General features: G+C 36.1%; 1 protein-coding gene across 1 annotated transcript in view; it reads right to left on the bottom strand.

Annotated features, from left to right (window-relative positions):
- TBC1D31 (TBC1 domain family member 31) overlaps positions 1 to 27,514 on the bottom strand; it is a 99,473-nt gene that overhangs the window by 68,680 nt on the left and 3,279 nt on the right. The window contains exons 2-4 of the mRNA XM_079144048.1: positions 13,986 to 14,132; positions 9,252 to 9,367; positions 4,905 to 5,083 (exon numbers count right to left, since the gene is read on the bottom strand). Of these exons, the coding sequence (XP_079000174.1) occupies positions 4,905 to 5,083; positions 9,252 to 9,367; positions 13,986 to 14,132 (442 nt within the window). The remainder of the gene's footprint in view (positions 1 to 4,904; positions 5,084 to 9,251; positions 9,368 to 13,985; positions 14,133 to 27,514) is intronic.

The raw sequence follows: 27,514 nt of genomic DNA, 5'->3' as shown, positions 1-27,514 counted from the left end.
GAGATTCAATTTATTTAAAGCACTGAGAGTGAAATTCATTGACAGGAGAGTTGAAAATGTCATTTTACTCTTAATTTTCATTTTATATAAGCACTAATAAATACTTCCTTTTGACAGTACAAAAATTTAATTGAAATTGACCAACATTTTCTCACCAGAGCTTCAATGGCTTCAAACTCAGTTTTATGAATACATCTGCACAATATATACACATATACAACACACTATGAAACATACTGGTTAATTAAAACCATCTATTCTGGATTAATGTCAATCAGACACGATAAAAAAAAATGCTAAAACCTAAACTATATAAAATGCTGGTAGATCACACAAGAACCTGATCCACCTCTTCACTTTTGTGTTTGGCATACTTGCCAAAGACAACTGCTGATAAACCTGCTAAAAGAGTCATTATGTTAGGAAGATTTATAATGTGAAGGTTTTATAGAAGATATTTACAATCAATACATTATAATCTATAATGAATGCATTAAGACACTTTCAAAATTGATGTCGAAAAATGACTTAAGAAAACTCTTATAATTAGCAGTCATTTTTCTAGAAAAGCAAAGTTTATTCCAATTGGGAAAAGTAAAAGCTTAAAAGTTAATGAGCATCAATTGCTATTTTAGGGGAATAATTGTGATAGATTATTGCCTGCATGATTATTCATTACTAGATTTGTGATTTTAATTGCCAGATTTTAATGATTACAAAATTGTTCCTAATGAATCATATGTCACTATTATTTAGATAGTGTCATCTCTTGATGCCATAAACAACTTAGGAAAAACATCAAAAACATTAGCAATATATATTGGGGGGTGATGAATTCAAGGATGAGGTTGCAGTTTTCCTTGTAGAATGTGAAAATCCTAAACTTTCTTTGTTAGTCTTTTTTTCTATTGTCATAATAAAATACCTGAGATTAGGTAATCTATAAAGAAAAGAGGTTTATTTAGTTCACAGTTGTGGAGGTCTAAGAGCTCAGCTCTGATAAGTGCTTTCTGGCTACAATATAACATAGTATCATCATGGGCATGTAAGAGAAGGAGAAATCACAAGGCAAGGTAGGAAGCCAGAGGAATTCAGGGGCCAGGCTTACTCTTTCCAAAATCTATCTCTCCCTTTCTCCTTTAGGAGAGTTCCCCAAGAACTACATTAAGGCTCTCCAACACTGCCACACTAAGGACCAGCACTTCCACCTTTGAGGGACAAACTCAAACTATATTCAAATCGGAACTTTTCAATTCAGTTTTAAAAGGTATATAAGCTCTTCTCAAAGTTTGAAGACTTTAGGATAGTTACATTAGCAAGTTAAGGTCAAATGCATAATTTTGCAGAGATTTAGCTGAGTTTTCATTGTAAGGAGACAGAATTAAGCTTGATAACACTATTAAATATGTCTTGATATCCAAAATAAAGCTCTTCCTGGCTGAGTGCGGTGGCACATACCTGTAATCCCAGCAGCTTGGGAGGCAGAGGCAGGAGATTGCAAGTTCAAAATCAGTCTCAGCAACTAAGTTAGGCTCCAAGCAACTTAGTGAGACTCTATCTCAAAATAAAAAAATTTTAAAAAGGGCTGGGGATGTGGTTCAGTGGGTACGCGCCCTTGGGTTCAATCTCTAGTACCAAATAAATAAATAAATAAATAAATAAATAAATAAATAAATAAATAAATAAAATTAAAAACTGTTTCTGCTACATATTGAACCACACGAATCACAAACCCAGGATTTATCCCAAATCCCTAACTGAAAAACTGAATATCCTACTTTTAAGCTTCAACGAAAGAATCACAATTAAAACAAAAAACAAAAAAACCAAACAAACAAACAAACAGAAAAAGAATCACAATTGGCTAATTTGAAGAGGTGTAACTGATTTACCTGAGAAGCAATAAGGAATGCTTTGCAGTAAGACAGGTTTGGATTCAAACTGCAACTCTTTTACAATCAATGCAACACAAGAAAAGTTACTTAATGTTTCTGAACTTCAATTTATCCTCTTATAAAAGCAATATCTACCTTTTAGGATTAAAAACTATATAAAGTGCCAGTTACATTGTAGGTAAGAAAGTAGCATCTACTGCTATTAGTCTTTCTGCTACTACTATATCAAAAAAAAAAAAAATCAGTGGAAAGGAGTTAGAGTCCTTTTAAAATTACTTTGAAAGTCAGACACAATGGCTCACACCTATAATCCCAGTGATTTGGTAGACTGAGGCAGGAGGATCTCAAGTTTAAGGTCAGGCTAGTAGGCAACTTAGTGAGACTCTCATTAATTTAGTGAGACCGTTTCAAAATTAAAAAAAAAAAAAAAAAAAAAGGACTGGGGATGAAGCTCAGTGGTAAAGTGACCCTAGATTCAATCCCCAGTAGCAAATAAATAAATAAAAACACTTTGAAACAAAGATCCATAGTTCTCTGTCTGAAATCTTTGGGGCCAGATGTATTCAGAATTATTTTCAACTTAGGAAAAGTACTGCAATATGATACAAATTCCATAGCATTGTCTGACCTATGCAAACAGCTTACACTCAAATATCTTATTTCAATCTCATGTCAATTCAGTTAAAGTTTTCGCTGCCATATTAACCAAGGTCAAAACATATTTTGCCACTGAGTTAAAGACTTCTGGGCAACCAGCGCTACGCTAAGTGCTTTGCATGGGTAAATAATTTGTTGAAAATTTGTTGAAGAACTGAGTATCCTACTTTTAAGCTTCAACAAAAAAAATCGCAATTTACTAATTTGACTTGTATCCAAGTCTTTAGATTTAACTGAGAAATGCAGAGGAGAGAAAAACAAGTTAAACAACAATGATGAAACAATAAGACAAATACAGAATATGGGGCATTTTCCATAAGAACTGGCCTATCTCTCCAAAAAGTTAATGTCATGGAGAAAAAGAAGTGAGACATTTTTAGACTAAAAGTGACATCATAAAATGAACGTCATAAGAAAGAAAGTTGCTTCAAGGATCTCATGCATCAGCAAAATAAATAAATATTTAAAAGTTCTATTTAAAATTTAGAAATTAGAACCTCAAATATTAATATAGGATTAATAAAAATTTTTAAAGATTTAAATTTTACTTTAAGATTAGGATACATTTATTTCCTATTTTCAATAGTGTAAGCCAATGGGCTGTCTAGCCCACCTCCAATTTTTTTATAGCCCAGGAACTAAGAATGCTTTACATTTTTAAGGGGTTACATAATTTCACTCTTGGCCTACAAAGATAAAAATATTTACAATCTTGTCCTTTAAGAAAGAGTTTGCTGGTAACTTATAGACTATGGTGTTCTATTCTTAAAATAGTACACTTACATGCATATACCATACATACATCATATATGTTTTCTACATTTAATTTTATTCTTATACCACTAACATTTGGAATCATACCTTTTAAACTAAAATGTCTAAATGACCAAGCAAGACTATTGGCATTAGCAACTATTCAGTGTGTTTAATTTTTAATTTCAGGGTAAAAGGAACAGATGGTTTTTGTGTTGTTGTTTTATAACTTTATTTCCATTGTGGGTTCCAATTCCCAATGCTCTTTTCTTTGGAATTTAAAATTCAATTTAAGTGCTAAAGCAATTAAAGAAGAAAAGACCTACTAAGACATTTAGTCCAAAGCCCTATTGAATAAGCTAGATGTGACTTTTTTATCTCTTTTTAATTATTAAAGGCACATCAAAGAATGCTGGGATTTCCAGGGGGACTACAAAACAAATTTTTGGTTTGACATGCATTACTAGCTGTTCCTGCTAATAACAAAGAAATTAAAAACAACACTGCAAATACGCTATAACCTCAAGCAAAGGTCACATGGGAGACCAAGATACTCCTAAAAACAGTACTTAGCTAATCAAAAAGAAAAAAAATTAAACCTTAAAAGCAAAAGGATTTAAGTGTGTGTGTGTCTGTGTATGTAGTACCTGGGGCTGAACACAAGGGTACACTATCACTGAGTTATATCCTGAGCACTTTTTATTTATTTTTTCATATATATAGTTTTTTTAAAAATATTTTTTTAGTTGTCAATGGTCCTTTATTTTATTCATTATGTACTTATAGGCAAGTGCTCTACCACTGAGACACACCACCAACACATACATATAATTTTTATTTTGAGATAGGGTCTTGTTAAGTGCTGAGTCTGGAATTGAACTTGTGGTCCTTCTGCCCCAGTGTCCCCAGTCACTGGGATTACAGGCATATCACCATGCCCAGTAAAGAAATTGATAATTTTTTTTAAAAGGTGGTATATTTATACAATGGAATACTAATCAGTAATAAAAAGGAAAAAGTTATTGATACATAAGATATAGATGCAATCTCAAAAACATTAAGCTTAAATGAAAAAAACCTGACAATCTGTTACTGAGTAATCCAATTTGTATGAAATTTTAGAAAAGGCAAAACCACTTACAGTGGAAAAACATCATAGTAGTGCTTACCCAGGAAGGGTAAAATGGAAATTTCTGGGATGATGGTAATGATAGGTTTGCACAGGTTATACAGGTACATGCACTTGCAGAACTTAACAAATGAATACTTAAGACCTATGTATTTCAATATAAACTTTACATCAGTAAATACTGAACCATAGTCAATTAAATGTAGGCTTAAGGACACTCATGTCTGTAATTTAAAACACACCAAGAATTAAGGAACAGAGGGACGAAAAGATGGATAAATCCATGATACAGTACAAATTTGCTATATGTTTGAAATTGCTCATGACAAAATTATGGGGGTGGGGCTAGAAACTAAAACTATCACACTGTGAGAGTCAGGTTTTCACAGCTGTGATTATAATAAAATTTTAAAAAAGGAAACAGACTTCTGAGAAGCACAACATGCCAAGTTGTCCCATTACTCACTCACCTTCTGTATACCCACAGACTGGCGAATATTCAGTTTTCTTTTTCTCTGAAAGGTATCCAAGTCCCACAGTTGTGCTGTATCAGAAGAAGTGGTGATGGCATATCTCCCTGATGCATGCACAGAGATTGAAAATACTGATGATTCGTGACCTCTCATCCAGCTAACAAGCTCCTTGGTGACTATGGTAAAAATAAAATGGTTACACAAATGAAACACTATTCACCTATATATAATACTATACATAAACACTATACAGGAACTGATTTAACTGATAACTATATTACATAAGGTACCTCTACCAACATCTACAAAAATGGAAGCCAGTGGCTAGCTGACAAAGTGTACCATGGGACATGTTAGTAACGTGTATCATGGAGGTATCAAGGGATGAGGCCTACAAAGGGGTTGAGATAGCCTCAAATGTGACACTGAGTTTGGGAATTCTCTTGTGGGTAATAGTTTTATGTAGAAGAGTAGCATATCTGGTCCATGTTTTACAAAATACACTTTGAGCATATTGTGTATAGATTGAAGAGGGGAAGAGACTGAATAAGACTCTTTTATATTTTGCTATGATAATCTAGGCAGGAGATGAGATAAAGTAAGAAAGTGATAATGGAAAAAAGAAATTCAAAAGCTATGAAGGAGAAATACCAAAGGACTTAGTGATCAAATCAATGTATTGAGCTAAAGGAGGAATTAAGACTCCAGTGGTTCTAGTTATGTAAATGAGTTAATAAACTCATGTAAGTAACACGTGAGGAGGAAGAAATTTAGAAGTGTGGGAAAGAGATAAACTTGATTTTAAAAATTGATTTTGATGTGTGTATTTTTGTAAGCAGAGAAAGAGCCTGGTAGGGAAAACACCAAAAACTATCCATGATAATTATCACTGAATAGTAAAATCATAGTAATTTTTATTTTATCACCACACTTTTCTGTAATGTTTTCAAGTTTTCAACAGTGGGAACACTTTATTTTTACGACCAGAATCCTTCCTCCATAAAGATGGAACCAAGAATAGTCAGAAAACAAGATGTCAACCTGGAAACACTCAAAATGGATCGAAACCGAAGATACAGGAACGAATTTCTTAGGGAAACAGTCAAGGTTTTCAGCACCAGTGTGAAGTCTGGTCTTGATGATTGATTTTCACTGAACTTTAGTAAAATGAGAAAAAGGATAATACTGTAAGTTTTTTTATAAAGCTAATGTTAAAGTATTATTTTTAATGTCCCTTGTTTTATTAAATGAAATTATGTTTTGTCAAATGTTAACTAGCAAAATTAAAAACTGATACATTAAGTAGGCTCTTCTACTTTTTGAATTTGACCAAAAAAGTCTGGGACCCACTAAAAGAATCCAGGAGAGGCTACTAAGAAGCAGTCAGAAAGACAGGAGGAGAATCAATAGAGTCCACAGTGTGAAAACTAGACTCTTAAAGTAATCCCACTGTTAAATGCTACTGAGAAGCAGGATGACAGGTAGAAGATCTAAACAATCAGGAGTAATTAATGACTTGGGAGACGGAAGTCTCAGTAGTATATGGTGGGAGATGCAAGAGTCAGAATTCATCAATGGATGCTGTGAAGAAGCAGGATTTGGCAGAGAAGGGAAAGAATAAAGGAGGTAGTTCAGGGAGTTCAGGAGGTGGGCTTCATGGAAGGGGGACAATTCAATGAGACAAAAGAGAGTATAAATCTGGGAACTAGGATAAGAAAATAGTGGAATCTAAGAAAAGCAATCAGGTGAGTACAAAGTATCAATTTTTTAGAATTTTTGTCATAGTTACATTTGTAATACAAAAACAGAAAACAGTTTAGAAGTCCAACAACAGGTAATAGAATGAGTAATTATGGTACTATAAACGTCATACAGGGAATGTTACTTACCAGTCTAAAATAGACTATTTGAATTTTTAAGGATATATATAAAATGATTACACAAAATAACAAAGATAAGGTTAGTTATACATTTGTTTATATATAAAGAGAATGTACACAGAAAAGACTAGAAAGAACCTCATCATAAAAACACTGTATCCCTGGGCATTATTAAAGGATGACTGTTTTTTATTCTTTGTGAAGAGTGTAGAACAGTGACTGAGAACAGAGACTCTTGAGTTGTAATTCTGGCTTCGCGGCTTAAAGACTGTAGGTTAAGTTACTCTCTGCTTCAGTTTCCTCATCTGCAAAATGGTGATAATGGATAACAGCAATATTCACCTCAATGGATTATGATGATTAAAATCAGCAAATATGTATAAAATCAAAGAACAGGAATACTTGTATGTTGTCATTATTTTTTTTTCCCCATACCCTCTCCCTGTCCCTGGCCCCCGTTATGTATCAGCATCCACTTAGAGAAAACACTCAGCCTTTGGTTTTTTGGGTTTGGTTTATTTCACTTACTATGCTTGCTTTCTGAAAGTCTATTGTAAAATAGCATTCCAAAATGACTGATATGTCTTTACTTAATGTTCTGAGAACTTCTGAGTGCAGGGATTCCCAAATGCCAGTCTAAAAACCTAACATGTCACGATTGGCTAAGTAATTATTTTATTGCACACACCTATTCTTTGGCTCAAGTGTCCCATCCTACCCAGTTTGGTGTATCTGGGATGGAGCTTAGGAATTTACATTTTTAAAAAGCTTGCAGGTGATTCTGATACCCAGCCGGGTTTGGGATTTGCTGTCTAAGAGAATGTGCTTTATGTAGATCAAAAGAAGAAGAGAAAGAGTGCACCATATGGTATGTTAACTCTTTCTTTAATTTTTTTTTAATTTATTTTTATTGTAAACAAATGGGATACATGTTGTTTCTGTTTGTACACGGAGTAACAGCATACCATTTGCGTAATCGTACATTTACACAGGGTAATAATGTTTGATTCATTCTGTTATTTTTTCCTTCCCCCCACCTCTCCCACCCCTCTTTTCCCTCTATATTATTTTAAAAATTTATATAGCTTTCTAGCTATTATAACACCATCAACTGCTTCAATAAGAAAAAAATACATTTTTTTATGAGTAAGAGGTTTATTCGACAGTACTTTACATTCTCAATAAAAAAAATATATATAATGTGGTATAGATGGGCACAGTGACACAAAATCCCAGCAGCTCAGGATGCTAAGGCAAGAGGATTTGCAAGTTCAAGGCCAGCCTCAGCAACTTAAGAGAGGTCCTACGCAACTTAGTAAGACTCTGTCTTAAAATTAAAAAAAAAAAAATTAAAAGGCTGGAGATGTAGATTGGTAGTAAAGCACTTCTGAATTCAATCTCCAGTAACCCCCCCAATATGTATATATGTTATACATACATATACATTTTACATATACATATGAGCAGTAAAATTATAATTTTTATTTTATCCTCACACTTTTCTGTAATGTTCCAAAGTTTCTACAGTGGGCATGCTTTTTTCATATTATATACATACATATACATATACAGGTATTTATTTATATATAATATGAATAAGTATATGTAATATATATATTTTATATGGAAATATATGTATAATATATAATGTGGTATAAATTATTATATACAACATATATATACATGTGTGTATATGTGTGTGTGTGTGTGTGTATATATATATATAATTATTATTATTATTTTTAACCTATACCTATAGAGTCTGGAGTTTGTCTTCCAAAGAGAGGTCTGGTTTTTGTCTCGGCTCCTAGGAAATAATTTGCCAACCCCTGTTACTCATGGTGGTCCCTCAGACCTTGTAGAAATGGTTTATGTTAAGGAGAGAACTCAGTGGGGCCTGGCCATGCAGAAAGACCAATCACATCATTAGAAGGTCTATCAGTCTAACCTCTTGGGAGGGCAGGAGGACTGGAAATTTATTCTACCACATGGGCAATATTTCAGTCATGCCTTTATAGTGATAAAAACTGACACCCAGCTTGGTGAACTTCCTGGGTCAGTGATATTGGTGCTGATTGCTACACTTCAGTGTTGGGAGGGAACTGTCCCTAAGGACAAAGGAAGCTCCCCTTTTAGAAACTTCCCAGATTAAACCCTATGCACCTCTTCCTTTGGCTGGCTCTAATTTGTATCCTTTTGCTCTGTTAAGACTATAATCACAAATACAGTGCTTTTCTAAGTTCTGTGAGTTGTTCCAATAAATCACTGAACCTGAGGGTAGCTGGGGAACCTGAGCTGGGAAGCAGCCGGAAGCAGCTGATCTGAAGTGAGGATGGTCCTGGGACTGTCCCCAACCCCCACCCCATGGTTTGCCACTGTGTCTGCATTTGTATGGGTTAACACCTTGCAGTTCTTCAGTCTATGTTTTGCTCTGGTTCAAAACTCAAAGAGGAGGACTTCTTACCTGTATCAAAGCATTTAACAGAATAATCAGCTAATGCCACAAGGAATTCAGACTTCCTATGAAGATTAAAGGCCAGAGCCGTGCAAGCCTGTGCTGTTCGCTGAACAAGATTAAACCTATGAAGAGATCACTGAGTTAGAATCAGAAATTCTACAAATAATCCACAAGTTTTATGCTGGAGAAGTCTTTAGATATGAGGAAAATGTGGCCCAGAAAAATGAGCCATTTTGGCAGACTTAAAAAGTAGATTATGAAAGGTGTTAGTGTTGTATTAAAGAGTCTGAATTTTACTTACACAAAATGGGAAGCTACCATTAAGTTTTTAGCAAAGCAAAATCAGGATCAAGCATGTTTTTTAGGAAGATGTTCCTGGCAGCAATGGCAAATTGCTGCCAATGGATGGAGAGAGAGGTAAGAAAAGGAGTTCATTAAGAAAGCTTTGAGAAAGAACCTCAACTAGAGACCTGGCTACATAATGGAAAGGACAAGCAGAGGGTTCAGAAGGTAAGCACAAAGACTCGGTATGCATTAAATATGGGCAGAGGGGAGGAAATTCTCAGGTGTAAAATGAAGGTAAGAATAGGAATCTTTCATAGGGATGTTGTGATAATTAAATAAAAAGTACATGTTGTATGCTTAGTACAGCACTTGGCACATAGCTAGAGTTTAATTTACAAAAACACCTAAACTTTAGAGCTTAGGCAAAAGCTTGAGAGTAGGAAATACTGTCGCATTTTAACAGGTTGAGTTTAAGGCTCTTGTAAAATATTTAGAGTCATGTGGTCCAAATATGTGGGCCACATGGGTAATTAAAAATTTTTAAGGAGTCACATTAAAAAAGTAATAATCAGGCAAAATTGATCTTAACAACATGTTATTAATTCAGTGTGTGTCTAAATACTAACATTTCAGTAATTAATCAAATTTTACATTCATTCTAAGTCTTCAAAATTCAGTATTTTAGTTTTACATCTGTCCCATATCTCAATTTGGATCAGACCTCTTTCAAAGGCTCGAGAGCCACATGTAGCTAGCTAGTAGTTATTGATGAGCTTAATAGAAGATTTCTAATAGATCTGAGTCAACAGTGTTTACATGGCAAGTGAAGCCTGAGGCTTGGTGGTGACCAGATTACCAAAGACAGCACATGGAATATGGAAGGAAGGAAGCCACAGACAGATGCCTGGGTAGTGTAGTACAGGGGTAGACACTGGGAGAAGAGACGGCAAAACAAGGGATAAAATGATCAGATAGGCAGAAAAATCAGCAGAGCTGTATCCTCAAGTCAAAGGAAAAAAAAATTTCAGGGAGAGGGTAACACATGAGTATTTAGTCCTTTGGTAGAATGAGACATGAAAAGAAACCCTTGGATCGGGCAATTAGGAAGACTCTGAGCGTATCCCATGGGTTTCATAATGATGTCTGATTTTAAGTCTTGGCTCTATGACTTAACTGCTCAGTTTGCTTCAGTGTTCACAGTGAGAGTGGCAGATATGCACTCCAAAATGTGCTGCTTTGGCATAAGAATTAGTTTGAGATGAAAAGTTAAGTAGCAGATACAAGAAAAGTTCTCTGCCCTCCCTCCATTAACTAAAAGTCTACATAAATTGCATAAATTCATTAGGGTGCCAGTCCTCCCCTTTCTAGGGAGGAAGAAACCAGTAAGACCAAGGCTAATTATCAGAGAGAGTTAAAAACTCATCATCCTGAAAATGGTATCTGAGGAACCTACATAACAAACTACTTGGTCATTAGGTTCCCATATATCTGCCTTCCCACAATTCACTGCCCTTAGAGAATCAAGGTCTTTTCTTTTGTATTGTCACATCTCTAAATATTTATTCTTCATTGTTACAAGATGTCATATAAACTGGCTTTAAAGCCACTCATTTCTGAGTACTCCCATGTGATACACTGAAACACATTAATAACTTGTTCATTTTCCCCTTGCTATAGGAGCCCCAGCTACACACTTAGGAGGGTAAAGGAAAATTATTTTCTTTCTTATACAACAGAAAGCAAAAAGGGACAATGGACAAAATAAGAGAGGAACACTCTTGGGGCAAAGTTCCAGGAGAGTCTGTGTAAGATAGGGATTAGCACTGGAAGAAATTTTGAATGAGGCAACAAAGAGATATGCACAGATGAATTTCCAGACGTATTTGAGGCTGCAATGGGGGAGAAGTAAGGGAAGCTTGAAGGCACCTACATTCTCATAATTAGGAGGCTAGGCGGTGTCCAACAGAAGGAGGCAAAGAAATTGGTCAAAATTTGGCAATACTCAGTGGAGAATGAGAAAAATAAATAAGCAAATGAAGGGCTGAGAATCACTGAAGTTGAAATTTATTATTATCATTCAACAACTAGTTTTGTTTTATTCAGCAGCAGGAGCAAAGAGATAACTGTATTGACTTAAGACTGGGAATTGGCAGGGCAGGTTGGGCAAGAATCAAGGGTGGGAAAATTGGAATTATTACATTTTTTTAAAGAACAAAAATATGATTAACAGATTTCTACCTAATAAACCACAGGGAAAAAAAATCATATATGACCTCTTCTTTTCCTGAACTATTTGAGAATAAGTTGCCAAGATCATGTTTCCTATGAAAAAGAAAATTCTACATAACCACAATACAACCATCAAAATATTACACTTACATATTTCCACCATCTGATCCTCAGACCCCACCCAAATTTTGCCAGTTGTCCCATGTTGTTCTTTATAGTAAAATCATCAGTCCAGATTAATGACTGTCATGTCTATTCAGTCCATCTGGGGATTCTGCACAAGTGCATGACAATGACACTTGTGGAGGATACAGGACAGTTTTGCTGTAGAATGTCTGTAGTTTAGTATTGTCTGATGATTTCATCAATTAGATCAGTTTATCTTTTGACAGGAATATCACAGAAATGATGTGTTCTTTTTACTGATCTTATCAGGTGGCACACCAATTTTGACTCATGTCCCTATTGGCTATATTAAGTTTCATCATTTGTTGTTTTCCTTCAGGGATTAAACCCAAGGGTAATCTAACACTGAGCTACATCCCTTGCCATTTTTATTTTGAGACAGGGTCTCACTAAGTTGCTGAGGCTGGCCTTGAACTTGTGATCCTCCTCCTTCAGTCTCCTGAGTTGTTGATATTTCAGCTATGGGCCACCGTGCCTGGCAACTTCAATCATTTGATTAAGGTAGTATCTGCTATACCTCCTTATTGTAAAATTACTATTTTTTTCTTCATAATTAATAATAATTGGGGGGGAGGTACTTTATGACTATGCAATATCTAATTCTTCATTAAACTGTTGACTACATCAGGAATTTGTGGATTTTTATCTTTATTATGGATTATAATCAATTATTAACATGATTTATTCATTTTATCTTTTTTTACTATTATTTTGATGATCAAATTATATCCAATTTGAATGGTATCTACCCTTCCCAGAGGGAGCTCCTTCAAGCTGGCATCTATGTCCTTTTGACACATCCCCATCATTCTTTGAAATATTTCTTCTTTCTGGTAATAAATGTTATAGGCTCATCCTGTACTATATCCCTGCCCTGCCCCTGTTCTGAAACTGCCCATTTCTTCAAGGCTCTGATTCCTTTTAATAAAGAATGATGTTTAGAAAACAAGAAATAGGTCAGGTGCAGTGTAATCCCAGCGATTTGGGAGGCTGAGGCAGGAGGATCACAAGTTTGAGGCCAGTCTAGGCAACTCGGGGAGGCCCTAAGCAACACAATGAGACCCTGTCTCAAAATAAAAAATAAAAAGGGCTGTGGATGTGGCTCAGTGGTAAAGTGCCTCTGGGTTCAATCCCTGGTACCAGAATAAAATAAAATAAAATAAAATAAAATAAAAACAAGAAATAGGCACAAGTTATGTACATTGCTATCAGTGTGTTGTTGTTCACAGACCTCTGAGTGGACAAAGCTCGGGAATATGTGTACATAAAATTCTCTCATGCTCACACACATCTCTACTTATTTCTATCACATACATACAAACACATAGCTATATCTCTCTATATTTATATATTCAAACCAGGAGTTCACACTGATGTATCCAACTCCAATCTCATACCACAAGGTTCATCCTAGTTTCCTCCCTTTCCATATTTATAAGTCCCTTTTCCAATAGAGAGAAAGCTGGCTGTCACGTCCCCAATATATTTACGTACTGATCCAATTCCTACATATTCAACTAACTTGCTATCACTGCCACCCCACGCACAGACTGCCTCTGATTCTGACTGCAGCTCTCCACCACCTACCCCGGCATGGAAACCCACCTTGATCAATTATACCTGCTTCGGGACTAAACTGTTCTACAAGAGAAGATAAAATGAAGAAGAAAAAGAGTGCAGATTTGTAATGCTTTAAAATTCTCAGATCTAGTTCATAATAATAATGTACAAAGGAAGTCATGTTTTTCTAAATTGCCTACCGAAGTACCAGAAATTAACTGAAAAACAAATTGGCAATAATGAAATTTTAAATTTAAGAAAGAATAAGTTACTAGAGATACAATTAAAACCACAGCTGTAATTCTCTAAAAAAAAATTGAATGGTATCTATCCTTTCCTACTTTCTCCTCTCAATACTTACAAGTAAGGTACCTAAAATGTAGTAGAATAAAGCTTTCTGAACCAATAATGAATGGAAGTTACTAAAATAGTGAGTGAATAACTTGTTAAATAAGGTAAATGTCAAAAGAATTTGATTACCTGTTTCCATGCAAGTCAAAAACATAGATATTTCCTTGATGGTCCCCAGCAATCAAGCAATCACCTGAGCCGTCAAAAGCCACATTCAAAAATCTTAAAACTTTTGGATGATAATCAGAAGTGTTATGAATGATGTTGACTATAATTCTGTCAAAACAAAATTAAACAAAATATTAAATTCTACATCAAGGGGCTGGATGGTAGAGCACTTGCCTAGCAGGTGTGAGGCCCTGGATTCAATTTTCAGCACCATATGTAAGTAAACAAATAAAGGTCCATCGACAACTAAAAACTTAAAATAAATAAATAAATTCTACATCAAGTTCTATCTGATATATGAAAAATAGTTTTTATAGTGTATTTTACTAATTTTGAAGGTTTTTTGCCAACCTATTATTCTTCTTTCTCCTGTTGCTGTTCCTTCTCTCCCCTAGAACCATCTTACGAGAATATTTTTTTTTTTTTTTGGTACCAGGGATTGACCCCAGAGTTGCTTAACCACTAAGTTATGTCCCTAGCCCTTTTTATTTTTTATTTTGAGATGGGATCTCACTGAGTTACTTAGGGTCTTGCTGAGATGCTTAGGTTGACCTTGAACTTGTAATCCTTCTGCTTCAGCCTCCCAAATTGCTGGGATTACACGTGTGCATCACCTGGCTTCTTACAAGGATTTCTGAAAACAGTCCAGAAAATTATTCATTATCAAAGTAGCTACTATTCATTTATTCATTAAACACTTTAAAACTTACTATATAGACATTGAATAAGCCAGGAATTAAGAATTTTTTGCTAGATGACCCTTGTTACCATGGAACTCAGTTTAGCAGTTAAGACAGGCATTAAAACAATACATATAAACAGTATTTATAACTTATGATTATATGACAACAGGATATAATATTTTTGGCTTTGTAATAGCAAATGGTCCAAAGTGAATTATGTGTACCTGAGTTCTATTTTCACTTCCAAAGATCTACCATAATACCTTAACAGGTGTGTTCTATAAAGATAGGAATCACTGTATGTTCATTACTCTATCCCAGCTCCCAGCCCTGAGTACACAACAGGCACCCAATATGTCTGCTAAGGCAACTGGGGGCATAGCTCAGTGGCACTGAGTGGGGGTTTGGAGGGAATGACTGCTAAATGAATGAAGCCTTAAGTCAATCTTTCATTTTCTTAAAATATTATTTTAGTTGTTGATGGACCTTTATTTTTATTTATATGTGGTGCTGAGAATCAAACCCAGTGCCTCAGACATGATAGGCGAGTGCTCTATCACTAAGTCACAACCCCAGCCCTTCAGTCATTCTTTTAAAACCCACATTAATCACACTTCTAATCCAAAGATTAAGTTTATTTTTAATAGTATCCTATAGAAATATACAAAACGCTTAAAATGTTATATGAAAAACATTCTAACCTTAGATTTTAAACAGCTGATATGTACATACATGTAAACACACATGCACAATTAAAAGAAAAAAATGGAATAAAAGAAAAAGAAAACCCTTTACATAGGGAAAAAGGATGAACACATCCAACTTCCAACTCATAGCAGTCATCTGCAGGTTACAGGAATATAAATGATTTCCCCCTTCTTTTTACTTTTCCACATTTTATACATATTGGTTAGTGATCACATGCTACTTTCATGGACAAACTTTATTAAGAATGTACAGCCACATTTGTCTAGAGTTACTATTTTTTGAGATGAGTATCCTATGTGATATACCTGCTAAAAGAAAACCATTTATAAAACTTCTATCATTAAATAACTCAAGACGATATATATGTGCAAATTCTGGTCCTGAAGAACAGAACAATGTCATTCTTTATTGAGACAATAATTTTTAATCATTTAAGTTTATCTTAATTGATTATTATGAATTTTTGATTTTAAAAGAAAAATATTTTAGATGTTGCTAGACCTTTATTTTATTCATTTATTTATATGTGGTGCTGAGAATCGAACCCAGTGCTTCACACATGCTAGGCAAGTGCTCTACCACTGAGACACAATCCCAGTCCTGAATTTTTGAATTTTAATTAGAAATATCTATCTCCATTAAAACCTCATTAAAGCACACTAAATTGAATTATGTGGATTAAACATTTTCTTCATGTTTATTTAAATAAACAGCTCTTAAGACACATGAGAGGCAACAGAATTTTTTTTTTTTTTGGACTAGCTATGAACCAAGAAAAATGACTTTCATAATCTTGAATCTTTACTTAGTTATGGATTATATCCCATGTGAAATCATAGCAATCTTTACAGAAAAAAAAAAAAACAACAATCTTTTAAACACAACTTTAAATGAGCTGAAGTCTAGTCTCTTTTGGAGCCATTCTAAAATGGAGTAAGGTGGGAGGCAGAGCTTATCTCAGGTAAGGAGGGGCGCTTCACAAATAACACAATACAACATTACACCTGAAACATGAATCAAAGACAGGCTAAGAGAGAGTTTAACTTTTGTTTTGTGGAAAAAGTGGAATAATGCTTCCATGTTTTACAATGTCACCTTTAAACAGATCAGGCTCTCCTTATTACCTTCTAAAAAATACATTTAAATTCCTGTTTCAGTGTGAAGAGCAACATAAAGTTGTATATAAAACTTATTGACAACAGATTATTTTATACAGCTATAAAACATCAAATGACATGAATAAATACCAAACTTTGTTATTTCTATACAAATCTGAGACTTTTGCTGCAGATAATTTTAGTTTGGAGAACACCAACTTTGCAAAGTGCCAAGCTTTACATTTAACTAAGTTTAACATCTAAAGTACAATTTAGGGAAGATACAATTTAGGCAGACTAAAGGGAGGTTGCATTCCTTGTCACTCCATAACTCAGGATTCAAAAAGAGGAAATTCTGTTTCTCTGTGAGGCAGTCGTTGCTGCCCTCCAATCCCCTGCCACCGTGATCACCCTTGTCTGCCAGTGTATCACTTGCTTTTTGAGTAAGGATCACTCACTGACTGCTGCCTATCATCCGCCATTTGCCCGTTTGCCTGCCTCTTGCCTGCCCATAGCCTGTCTTTCACCTACTCATTACCCACCACTCAAGGTCCACCAGCTGACCTGCAGACTGCCCGTAGACCGCCAGCGGATTGCCTGCTGCCTGTTATTGTCTGGAAGTCCATCGTGAAAGTACCTGCAGGTTTGGTTACACGTGACTGCTGCCATTTTGGGACAACGGTCAGGACCTGCAAGGTTTACTACCATGGCCATGCCATCTTGGGGCATGGCCACCTCGGTCTGGGGACTCAGGCCTGGACCTGGAGATACATTGGGGTACCTGCAGATCTAGTTGCACCTGAGGTCTTGATGTGGTAGTGGCTGCCATCTGGCTGCCTCTTTGCAGGGCAGCTCCTTTGTGTGAATGCATGCCTGGTGGTCTCTGCAAGGGCATTGAGATCTTGGGACTGCAGCAAGGCATGGTCTGGGAAAGCTGAGGCCCAGGTTCATCAGATTGCAGCTGAGTTTGCATGGGCCAGTCTGGGTCTGGCAAGTCTATGGAAAGCCAGAGATTAGGGGGCAATTCCCCAGGGAAGAGCACAGGTTGGAGAAAACTGGACTCTCTCTAGCTCTGAGTCCTCAGGTGTGCAGGGAAGGAAGGGGCCAGCAACAACAGGTGGGAAGACTGCAAGAGGGTGTGAAGCATCTTGCTATTGGCTCACCTACCGATCCAGTCTGGCATCCACTGGACTGGAACTAACATCAAACATTAGACAACCCCACCTATCAGTGGAGAAGGGAAGCTGAGAAAATTTCTGAAAGTCAACAGAAGCAATCATTCAATTTTCCATTGAGACTTACCTCCTTTTTTTTTCTTTTTCTTTTTTTGCCCTCTGTCTCATACCTCTACTGTCTTTGAATCCAACTATTTATCATGCTTCAGTTTATAGAGGAATGGGATGTCTGAATAGTATGTGACAGTTTTGTTGTATATTCCCATATTTTTACTTTTTAAAAATAATCTGCACGTATTTTTTCTCTTACCTCTCCCTAGATTCTCTTTCTCACTTCTCTCATACTAACAGCCAACCTCTATTAATTCCTTCCTTGCTCTTAATATAAACTTTTACATCTTATCTTCTCTCCCTCTCCCTCATAAACATCACATCTTATGCTACTTCTGTTCCCTCATTGTTCATCATTTGAAATGGTAAACCCTTTTAGCAAACTTACTGTTCATATTGTAGACAATAATTGCACACTTTATTTCTGTCTATTGTGACAAAACTGTAAATGCCTTAATAGGAGTCATTTGGTTTAAGGTGGTATACTCTTTGCATTAGGTGCTGTTAATACTGGTCTCCCCCTTAAAGGCGAGGTACTGGAAGTCTTTAGGGACCCTAAAAGATTACAAGGTAGAATCTGTACTGCCTCAGCTTCTTACTGCTAGATAAGAAGACATACAAACAACATGAAAAACCAAGGGAACAAAGTGCTTCAAACAAACCAAGATGTTCCAACAATAGAATCCATAGACGACACAGTAGAAGAAATGTTAGAGATGGAGTTTAGAAAATACATAGTCAGATTGATTTTTGAGGGCTGAGGCTATAGCTCAGTCGCAGAGCACTTGCCTAGCACATGTGAGGCACTGGGTTCAATTCTCAGCACCACATAAAAATAAATAAATAAAATAAAGGTGTTATGTATATCTATAATTAAAAATATTTTTTAAAAAAATTGATCTTTGAAATAAGGATGCTATTGGAGAGAAAATATAGGAAGTGAAAGATGACTTGAATAAAGAGGCAGAGATTATAAAAAGGAATCAAGCAGAAATCCTGGAAATGAAGGAAATAATAAATCAAATTTAAAATTCAGTGGAAAGTATCACCAACAGACTAGACCACTTGGAAGACAGAACCTCAGACAATGAAGATAAATATACTCCTGAAAATAAAGTTGACTGCATAGAGAAGAAGGTAAGAAACCATGAACAAAACTTCCAAGAAATATGGGATAACAGGAAAAGACCAAATTTAAGAGTTGTCGAAATTGAAGAAGGCATGGAGATACAAACCAAAGGAATGCACAATCTTTTCAATAACGTAATATGAGAAAACTTCCTGAATCTAAAGAATGAAATGGAAAATCACTACAAGAGGCTTACAGAACCCCAAATGTACAAAATTACAGCAGACCTACACCAAGGCACATTATAATGAGAATGACTAACATACAGAATAAGGATTGAATTTTAAAGGCTGCAAGAGAAGAAAACCAAATTACATATAGGGGGAAATCAATTCAGATCTCAGGTGATTTCTCAACCCAGACCCTCAATGCCAGGAGGCTCTGGAATAACACATATCAAGCTCTGAAAGAAAATAGATGCCAACTGAGAATTTCATATCCAGCAAAATTAAGTTTCAGATTTGAAGATGAAATAAAAACCGCCCATGATAAACAAAAGTTAAAAGAATGCACAACTAGAAAGGCTGCACTACAGAACATTCTCTCAGCAAAATACAAAAATAAACCAAAGGAACTCTGAATACAAATCATATCTCAATAATAACTCTGAATGTTAATGGCCTTACTCATCAATCAAAAGATAGAGTGGCAGATTGTATTAAAAAAAAAAAAAAAAAAAAAAAACAACAATATGCTATCTTCAAGAGACTCACCTTGTAGGAAAAGACATCCACAAACTGAAGGTCAAAGGCTGAGAAAAAACGTACCAGTCACAAGGACTATGTAAATAAGCAGGGGTTTCCATCTTCATACCAGACAATGTGGACTTCAAACCAAGGTTAGTCAGAAGTACATTTCTCTGCTTAAGGCAATCATACACCAATAAGACATAACAATAAAAAATATATATGCCCCAAATAAACAATGGAGTACTTACGAACATCAAACAAACCATTCTCAATTTCAAGAATCAAATAGAGGGATCCAAGAAGGTGGACTAGAGGGAGGCTGCATTCCTTCTCCTTCCATAACTTGGGTTTCCAGCAGAGGATATGTGTTTCTTGGTAAGGCAGTTTTTGCTGCTTATTGATCACCTGCTGTTTACCCCATTTGTCTACTGTGATCACCTGCAGTCTGCCAGCATATTGACACCTTTTTGAGTGCAAATTGCTCACTGTCAGGTGCCTATCATCTGCCATTTGCCTGTCGCTTGCCTGTCCATCGCCTGCCTATCGCCTGCCTATCACCTATCCATCACCCATCCCCTGAGGCACAACTCCCAATCGTCCGACAGCAGTCAGCAAACTGACCGCAGACAACCAGTGGAGCACCAGCTGCCTGCTGTTGCCTGGAAGTTCACTGTCACAGTACCTGCAGGTTTGGTTACATGTGGCTGCTGCCATTTTGAGACAACAGACAGGCACCAAGGACCCCTGGCCAGACTGACTGAGCCCGGTCTCCAGGATCCCTTGGACGGACCAATCACTCCCTGCCTTCGGGGCCCTCACATTGACTGACTGACTGCTCCCTGCCACCAGGACACCCAGACTGACTGACTGCACCCGAACACCAGGACCCCCAGACCAACTGATTGCACCCCACCTCCAGGATCCCAAAACCACACCAAACACACCCCACCTCCAGGACCTCCAAGTAACCACGCCCACACCCCTAGCTGCAGCTCCCCATTTGCCAACCCATTTGGAAGCCAGAGAAGCCATCTTGGATAATCCTGGAAGCTGTATCTTCCATCTTTAGGTGGGGCAAATCCCATTCTGAGACACCTGCTGGAGACTGGAAGCTCATTATAAGGTATCTCTCATACATCAGGCTACTGAAGACTGGGAGGTTTGAATACCATATGACTCTTAAAGTGTAGATTTTCTTTTTTCTCCTTATTGAAAAATTTTAAGTTTTAATTTCTTTGCTTTTCTCATTCTTTTCCTTTTGTTTACCTGTTCCCTCAGAGTCTCTTTCTCCCTTTCCACATGCTAACAACCAACTTCTTTTGATTACACTCTCATGCTTTCTATTATCTAGAACTTCCATATATTCTTTTCTTATCCTATTAACAGCTACATCCTACACCCCACCACCTCCTCTTTGTCCTCCATTAGGAACTGCAGGCCTTATTGCAAATCTATTTGTTATACTGAAGATAATAATTGAACTCATTCTGTTTATTATGACAAAATTGTTAATGTCCTCATGGGGCTATTTGGTCTAGGGTTGCATACTGTCTGAACTGGAAACTGCTAATATTGATCTCCCCCTTAAACAAAAGGTTTTAGAAACCTATAGGGTCACTATAAGCCAATAAGGGGGACACTGCAGTACCCCAGATCTGCACTGCTAGAGGGGAAGATACATGAACAACATGAAAAAACAATGGAAGAAAATGATCCAAACAAACCTAGATTCTATATTAATAGAATCCAGTGACAATATGGTAGAAGAAATGTCAGAAAAGGAGTTCAGAATATACACAATTAAAATGATTTGTGAAGCAAAGGATGAGGTAAGAGAGCAAATGCAGGTAATGAATGATCATACCAATAAGCAGTTGAAAGAGCAACTGCAGGAAGCAAAAGATAATTTCAACAAAGAGATAGAGATTCTAAAAAACAACAACAACAACAAAAAAACCCAAAACACAGAAATCCTTGAAATGAAGGAAACAATAAACCAACTAAAAAACTCAATGGAAAGCATCACCAATGGACTAGACCACTTGGAAGACAGAACCTCAGACAACAAAGACAAAATATTTAATCTTGAAAATAAAATTGCTCAAACAGAGAAGATGGTAAGAAATCATGAACAGAACCTCCAAGAATTATGGAACATCATGAAAAGACCAAATTTAAGAATTACTGGGATTGAGGAAGGCACAGAGATACAAACCAAAGGAATGAACAACCTAATCAATGAAATAATAGCAGAAAATTTCCCAAATCTCAAGAATAAAATGGAAATAAAATGGAAATCAGCAGATTTTTTCAATCCAGACCCTAAAAGCTAGAAGGGCCTGGAACAACATTTACCAAGCCCTGAAAGAAAACAGACGCCAACCAAGAATCTTATACCCAGCAAAACTTACTTTCAGATTTGACGATGAAATAAGATCCTTCTATGATAAACAAAAGCTAAAGGAATTTACAAAAAGAACGCCGGCATTACAGAACATTCTCAGCAAAATATTCCATGAGGAAGAGATGAAAAACAATGATGCAAATCAGCAATGGGAGGAACTAGCCTAAAGGAATAGCCAAATAAAGGATAAACCAAATCATGTCAGAAAACAAAAATTAGTCAAATGACTGGGAATACAAATCACATCACAATAATAACCCTGAATGTTAATGGCCTGAACTCATCAATCAAAAGACACAGACTGGCAGATTGGATTAAAAAGAAAAATCCAACAATAGCCTGCAAGATCTTAAGCCTGCAAGAGATTCATCTCATAGAAAGAGATACCCATAGACTAAAGGTGACAGGATGGGAAAAAACATACCATGCACACGGACACAGCAAAAAAGTTGGGAGTATCCTTCTCATTTCAGATAATGTGGACTTCAAGCCAAAACTAGTCAGAAGGGATAAAGAAGGACATTACATACTGCTTAAGGGAAGCATAAATCAGCAAGACATAACAATCATAAATATCTATGCCCCGAACATTGGCTCATCCATGTACGTCAAACAAATCCTTCTTAATTCCAGAAATCTAATAGACCACAACACAATAATAGTAGGCGATTTTAACACACCTCTCTCACCATTGGATAGATCCTCCAAACAAAAACTGAATAAAGAAACCATAGATATTAATAACACAATCAACAATTTAGACTTAATGGGCATATATAGAATATACCATCCAACAAAGAATGAATACACTTTCTTCTCAGCAGCACATGGATCCTTCTCTAAAATAGACCATATTTTATGCCACAAAGCTACTGTTAGCAAATACAAGAAGACAGAGATACTACCTTGTATTCTATCAGATCTTAATGGACTGAAATTAGAAATAAATGACAGAATATAAAACAGAAACTTCTCCAATACCTGCAGATTAAATACTACACTATTATATGATGAATGGATAACAGAAGACATCAGGAGGGAAATAAAAAAATTCTTAGAAGTAAACGAGAACAAAGACACATCATATCAAAATCTCTGGGACACTATGAAAGCGGTACTTAGAGGAAGATTTATTTCATGGGGTGCATTCAACAAAAGAAGTAGAAATCAACAAATAAATGACTTAACACTATGGCTCAAAGCCCTGAAAAAGAAGAGTAGCCCAACACCAAAAGTAGTAGAAGACAGGAAATAGTTAAAATCAGAGCCGAAATTGAAACCAACCAAATTGAAACAAAGGGAAACAATCGGAAAAATTAACAAAATAAATAGTTGGTTCTTTGAAAAAATAAACAAAATTCATAAACCCTTAGCCACACTAACAAAGAGAAAGAGGGAGAAAACTCAAATTAATAAAATTAGGAATGAACAAGGAAATATCACAACAGACACGAGTGAAATACAAAACATAATTAGAAGCTATTTTGAAAATCTATACTCCAACAAAACCGAAAACCTTGAAGACATCAACAAGTTTCTAGAGACATATGAATTACCTAAACTGAACAAGGAGGACATACACAACTTAAATAAAACAATTTCAAGCAATGAAATAGAAGAGGTCATCAAAAGCCTACCAACAAAGAAAAGTCCAGGACCAGATGGGTTCTCAGCCGAGTTCTACAAAACCTTTAAAGAAGAGCTCATTCCAATACTTCTCAAAGTAATTCCATGAAATAGAATAGGAGGGAACCCTCCCAAACTCATTCTATGAAGCCAATATCACCCTGATACCTACACCAGACAGAGACACATTGAGGAAAGAAAATTTCAGACCAATATCCTTAATGAACATCAACGCAAAAATTCTCCACAAAATTTTAGCAAATCGCATACAAAAATATATTAAAAAGATAGTGCCCCACGATCAAGTGGGTTTTATCCCAGGGATGCAAGGTTGGTTCAACATCCGGAAATCAATAAATGTCATTCACCATATCAACAGACTTAAACTTAAGAATCACACGATTATTTCAATAGATGCAGATAAAGAATTTGATAAAATACAGCATCCCTTTATGCTCAAAACACTAGAGAAAATTGGGATAATGGGAACCTTCCTTAACATTGTAAAGGCCATCTACGCTAAGCCCATGGCCAATATCATTCTAAATGGTGAAAAACTGAAAGCATTCCCCCTAAAAACTGGAACAAGGCAGGGATGCCCTCTTTCACCACTTCTATTCAACATCGTCCTTGAAACTCTAGCCAGAGCAATTAGACAAACCAAAGAAATTAAAGGGATACGAATTGGAAAAGAAGAACTCAATCTATCCCTGTTCACTGACGACATGATTATATATTTAGAGGAACCTGGAAATTCCACCAGAAAACTCTTAGAACTCATAAGTGAATTCAGTAAAGTAGCAGGTTACAAGATCAATGCTCATAAATCCAATGCATTTTTATACATAAGTGATGAATCTTCAGAAAGAGAAATTAGGAAAACTACCCCATTCACAATAGCATCAAAAAAAATAAAATACTTGGGAATCAATCTCACAAAAGAGGTGAAAGACCTCTACAATGAGAACTACAGAACACTAAAGAAATAAATTAAAGAAAACCTTAGAAGATGGAAAAATCTCCCATGTTCTTAGATAGGCCGAATTAATATTGTGAAAACAGCCATACTAGTTAAAGTGCTATACAGATTCAATGCAATTCCAATTAAAATCCTAATGATGTACCTTACAGAAATAGAGCAAGCAATTATGAAATTCATCTGGAAGAATAAAAAACCCAGAATAGCTAAAGCAATCCTCAGTAGAAAGAGCGAAGCAGGGGGTATCACAATACCAGATCTTCAACTCTACTACAAAGCAATAGTAACAAAAACAGCATGGTATTGGTACCAAAATAGACAGGTAGAGCAATGGTACAGAATATAGTACATGGACACAAACCCAAATAAATACAATTTTCTCATACTAGACAAAGGTGCCAAAAATATGCAATGGAGAAAAGATAGCCTCTTCAACAAATGGTGCTGGGAAAACTGGAAAACCATATGCAACAGAATGAAACTAAACCCCTATCTCTCACCCTGCACAAAACTCAACTCAAAATGGATTAAGGACCTCAGAATCAGACCAGAGACCCTGCATCTTATAGAAGAAAAAGTAGGTCCAAATCTTCAACTTGTTGACTTAGGAGCAGACTTCCTTAACAGGACTCCCATAGCACAAGAAATAAAAGCAAGAATCAACAATTGGGATAGATTCAAACTAAAAAGCTTTCTCTCCGCAAAGGAAACTATCAGTAATGTGAAGAGAGAGCCTACAGAGTGGGAGAATATCTTTGCCACTCATACTTCAGATAGAGCACTAATTTCCAGAATATATAAAGAACTCAAAAAACTCTACACCAAGAATACAAATAACCCAATCAACAAATGGGCTAAGGAAATGAACAGACAATTCACAGAAGAAGATGTACAAGCAATCAACAGATATATGAAAAAATGTTCAATATCTCTAGTAATAAGAGAAATGCAAATCAAAACTACCCTAAGATTCCATCTCACCCCAATTAGAATGGCGATTATCAAGAACACAAGCAACAATAGGTGTTGGCGAGGATGTGGGGAAAAAGGTTGCTCATACATTGCTGGTGGGGATGCAAATTAGTGCAGCCACTCTGGAAAGCAGTGTGGAGATTCCTCAGAAAGCTTGGAATGGAACCACCATTTGACCCAGCTATCCCACTACTTGGCCTATACCCAAAGAACTTAAAATCAGCATACTACAGAGATACAGCCACATCAATGTTCATTGCTGCTCAATTCACCATAGCCAGATTGTGGAACCAACCTAGATGTCTGTCAATTGATGAATGGATAAAGAAACTTTGGCATATATATACAATGGAATATTACTCCGCCATAAAGAATGACAAAATTATGGCATTTGCAGGCAAATGGATGAAATTGGAGAATATCATGCTAAGTGAGATAAGCCAATCTCAAAAAACTAAAGGATGAATGATCTCGCTGATAAGCGGATGAGTACATATAATGGGGGGTGGGAGGGGTTAGCATTAGGGTTAGCGTTAGGTTTAGGATTAGGGTTAAGGAGGGTGGTAAGAATGGAGGAGCGAAGGACTGTATAGAGGGAAAAGAGGGGTGGGAAGGGTGGGGGGGAAGGGAAAAAATAGAAACTGAAGAAAAGATAGCCTTTTCAACAAATGGTGTTGGGAAAATGGAAATTCATATGTAACAAAATGAAATTAAACCCCTATCTCTCACCCTGCACAAAAATCAACTCAAAGTGGATCAAAGACTTAGGCACTAAAACAGAGACCCTGTGCCTAATAGAAAAAGTAAGTCAAAATCCTCATCATGTTGGCTTAGGGCGAACTTCCTCAACAAAACTTCTAAAGCGCAAGAAGTAAAATTAAGAATCAAAATTAAAATGGGATGAATTCAAACTAAAATGCTTCTTCTCAGCAAAGGAAACAATAATTTGAGGAGCGAGCCTACAGAATGAGAAAAAATCTTTACCACATGCACCTCAGAGCACTTATCTCCAAGATATATAAAGAACTTGAAAAAAAAAAAAAAAAAAACCAAAGGGAAAAAAAAAACCCAATCAATAAATGGGCTAAGGAATTGAATAGATACTTCACAGAAGATATACAATCAATCAACAAACATATGAAAAAATGTTCATCATCTCTTCAGTTAGAAAAATGCAAATCAAGGTTGATTTAAGATTTCACCTCACTCTAGTCAGAATCGCAATTATCAAAAATACAAGCAATAATAAGTGTTGGCGAGGACGTGGGGAAAAAGATACACTCTTACATTGTTGGTGGGACTGCAGATTAGTGCAACCACTTTGGAAAGAAGTATGGAGATTCCTCAGAAAACTTGGCATGGAACCACCACTTGACCCAGCTATGCCACTGCTCAGTTTATACCCAAAGACTTAAAATCAGCATACTACAGTGATGCAGCCACCTCAATGTTCATAGCAGCTCAATTCGCACAACTATGGAACCAACCTAGATGCTCTTCAACAGATGAATGGATAAAGAAAATGTGATACATATGTGCAAAGGAATATTACTCAACCTTAAAGAAGAATGAAATTATGGCATTTGCAGGTAAATGAATAGAACTGGAGACTATCATAGTAAGTGAAATAAGCCAATCCCAAAAAACCAAAGGCCAAATGTTTTCTCTGATAAGCGGATGCTGATTCATAATCAGGGGTGGGTAGGAAAGAATGAAGGAACTTTGGATTGTACAGAAGGGAGTAAGGGGAGGGATGGGGTGAGTGGGGATAGGAAACACAGTAGATTGAGACAGACATTACCCCCCAAATACATGTATGAAAAATTTTAAAAAATTTATTCATCACTGTCAAAAAATATAATGAAAAAATAAATAAATAAATAAACTGGAAAAAAAAAATCCAACAACAAAGTACAA

The sequence above is a fragment of the Sciurus vulgaris genome (assembly GCF_902686455.1).
Source record: "Sciurus vulgaris genome assembly, chromosome: 1".
NCBI classification, from domain to species: Eukaryota; Metazoa; Chordata; class Mammalia; order Rodentia; family Sciuridae; genus Sciurus; species Sciurus vulgaris.
This window is presented reverse-complemented; position numbering and strand designations above follow the sequence as displayed.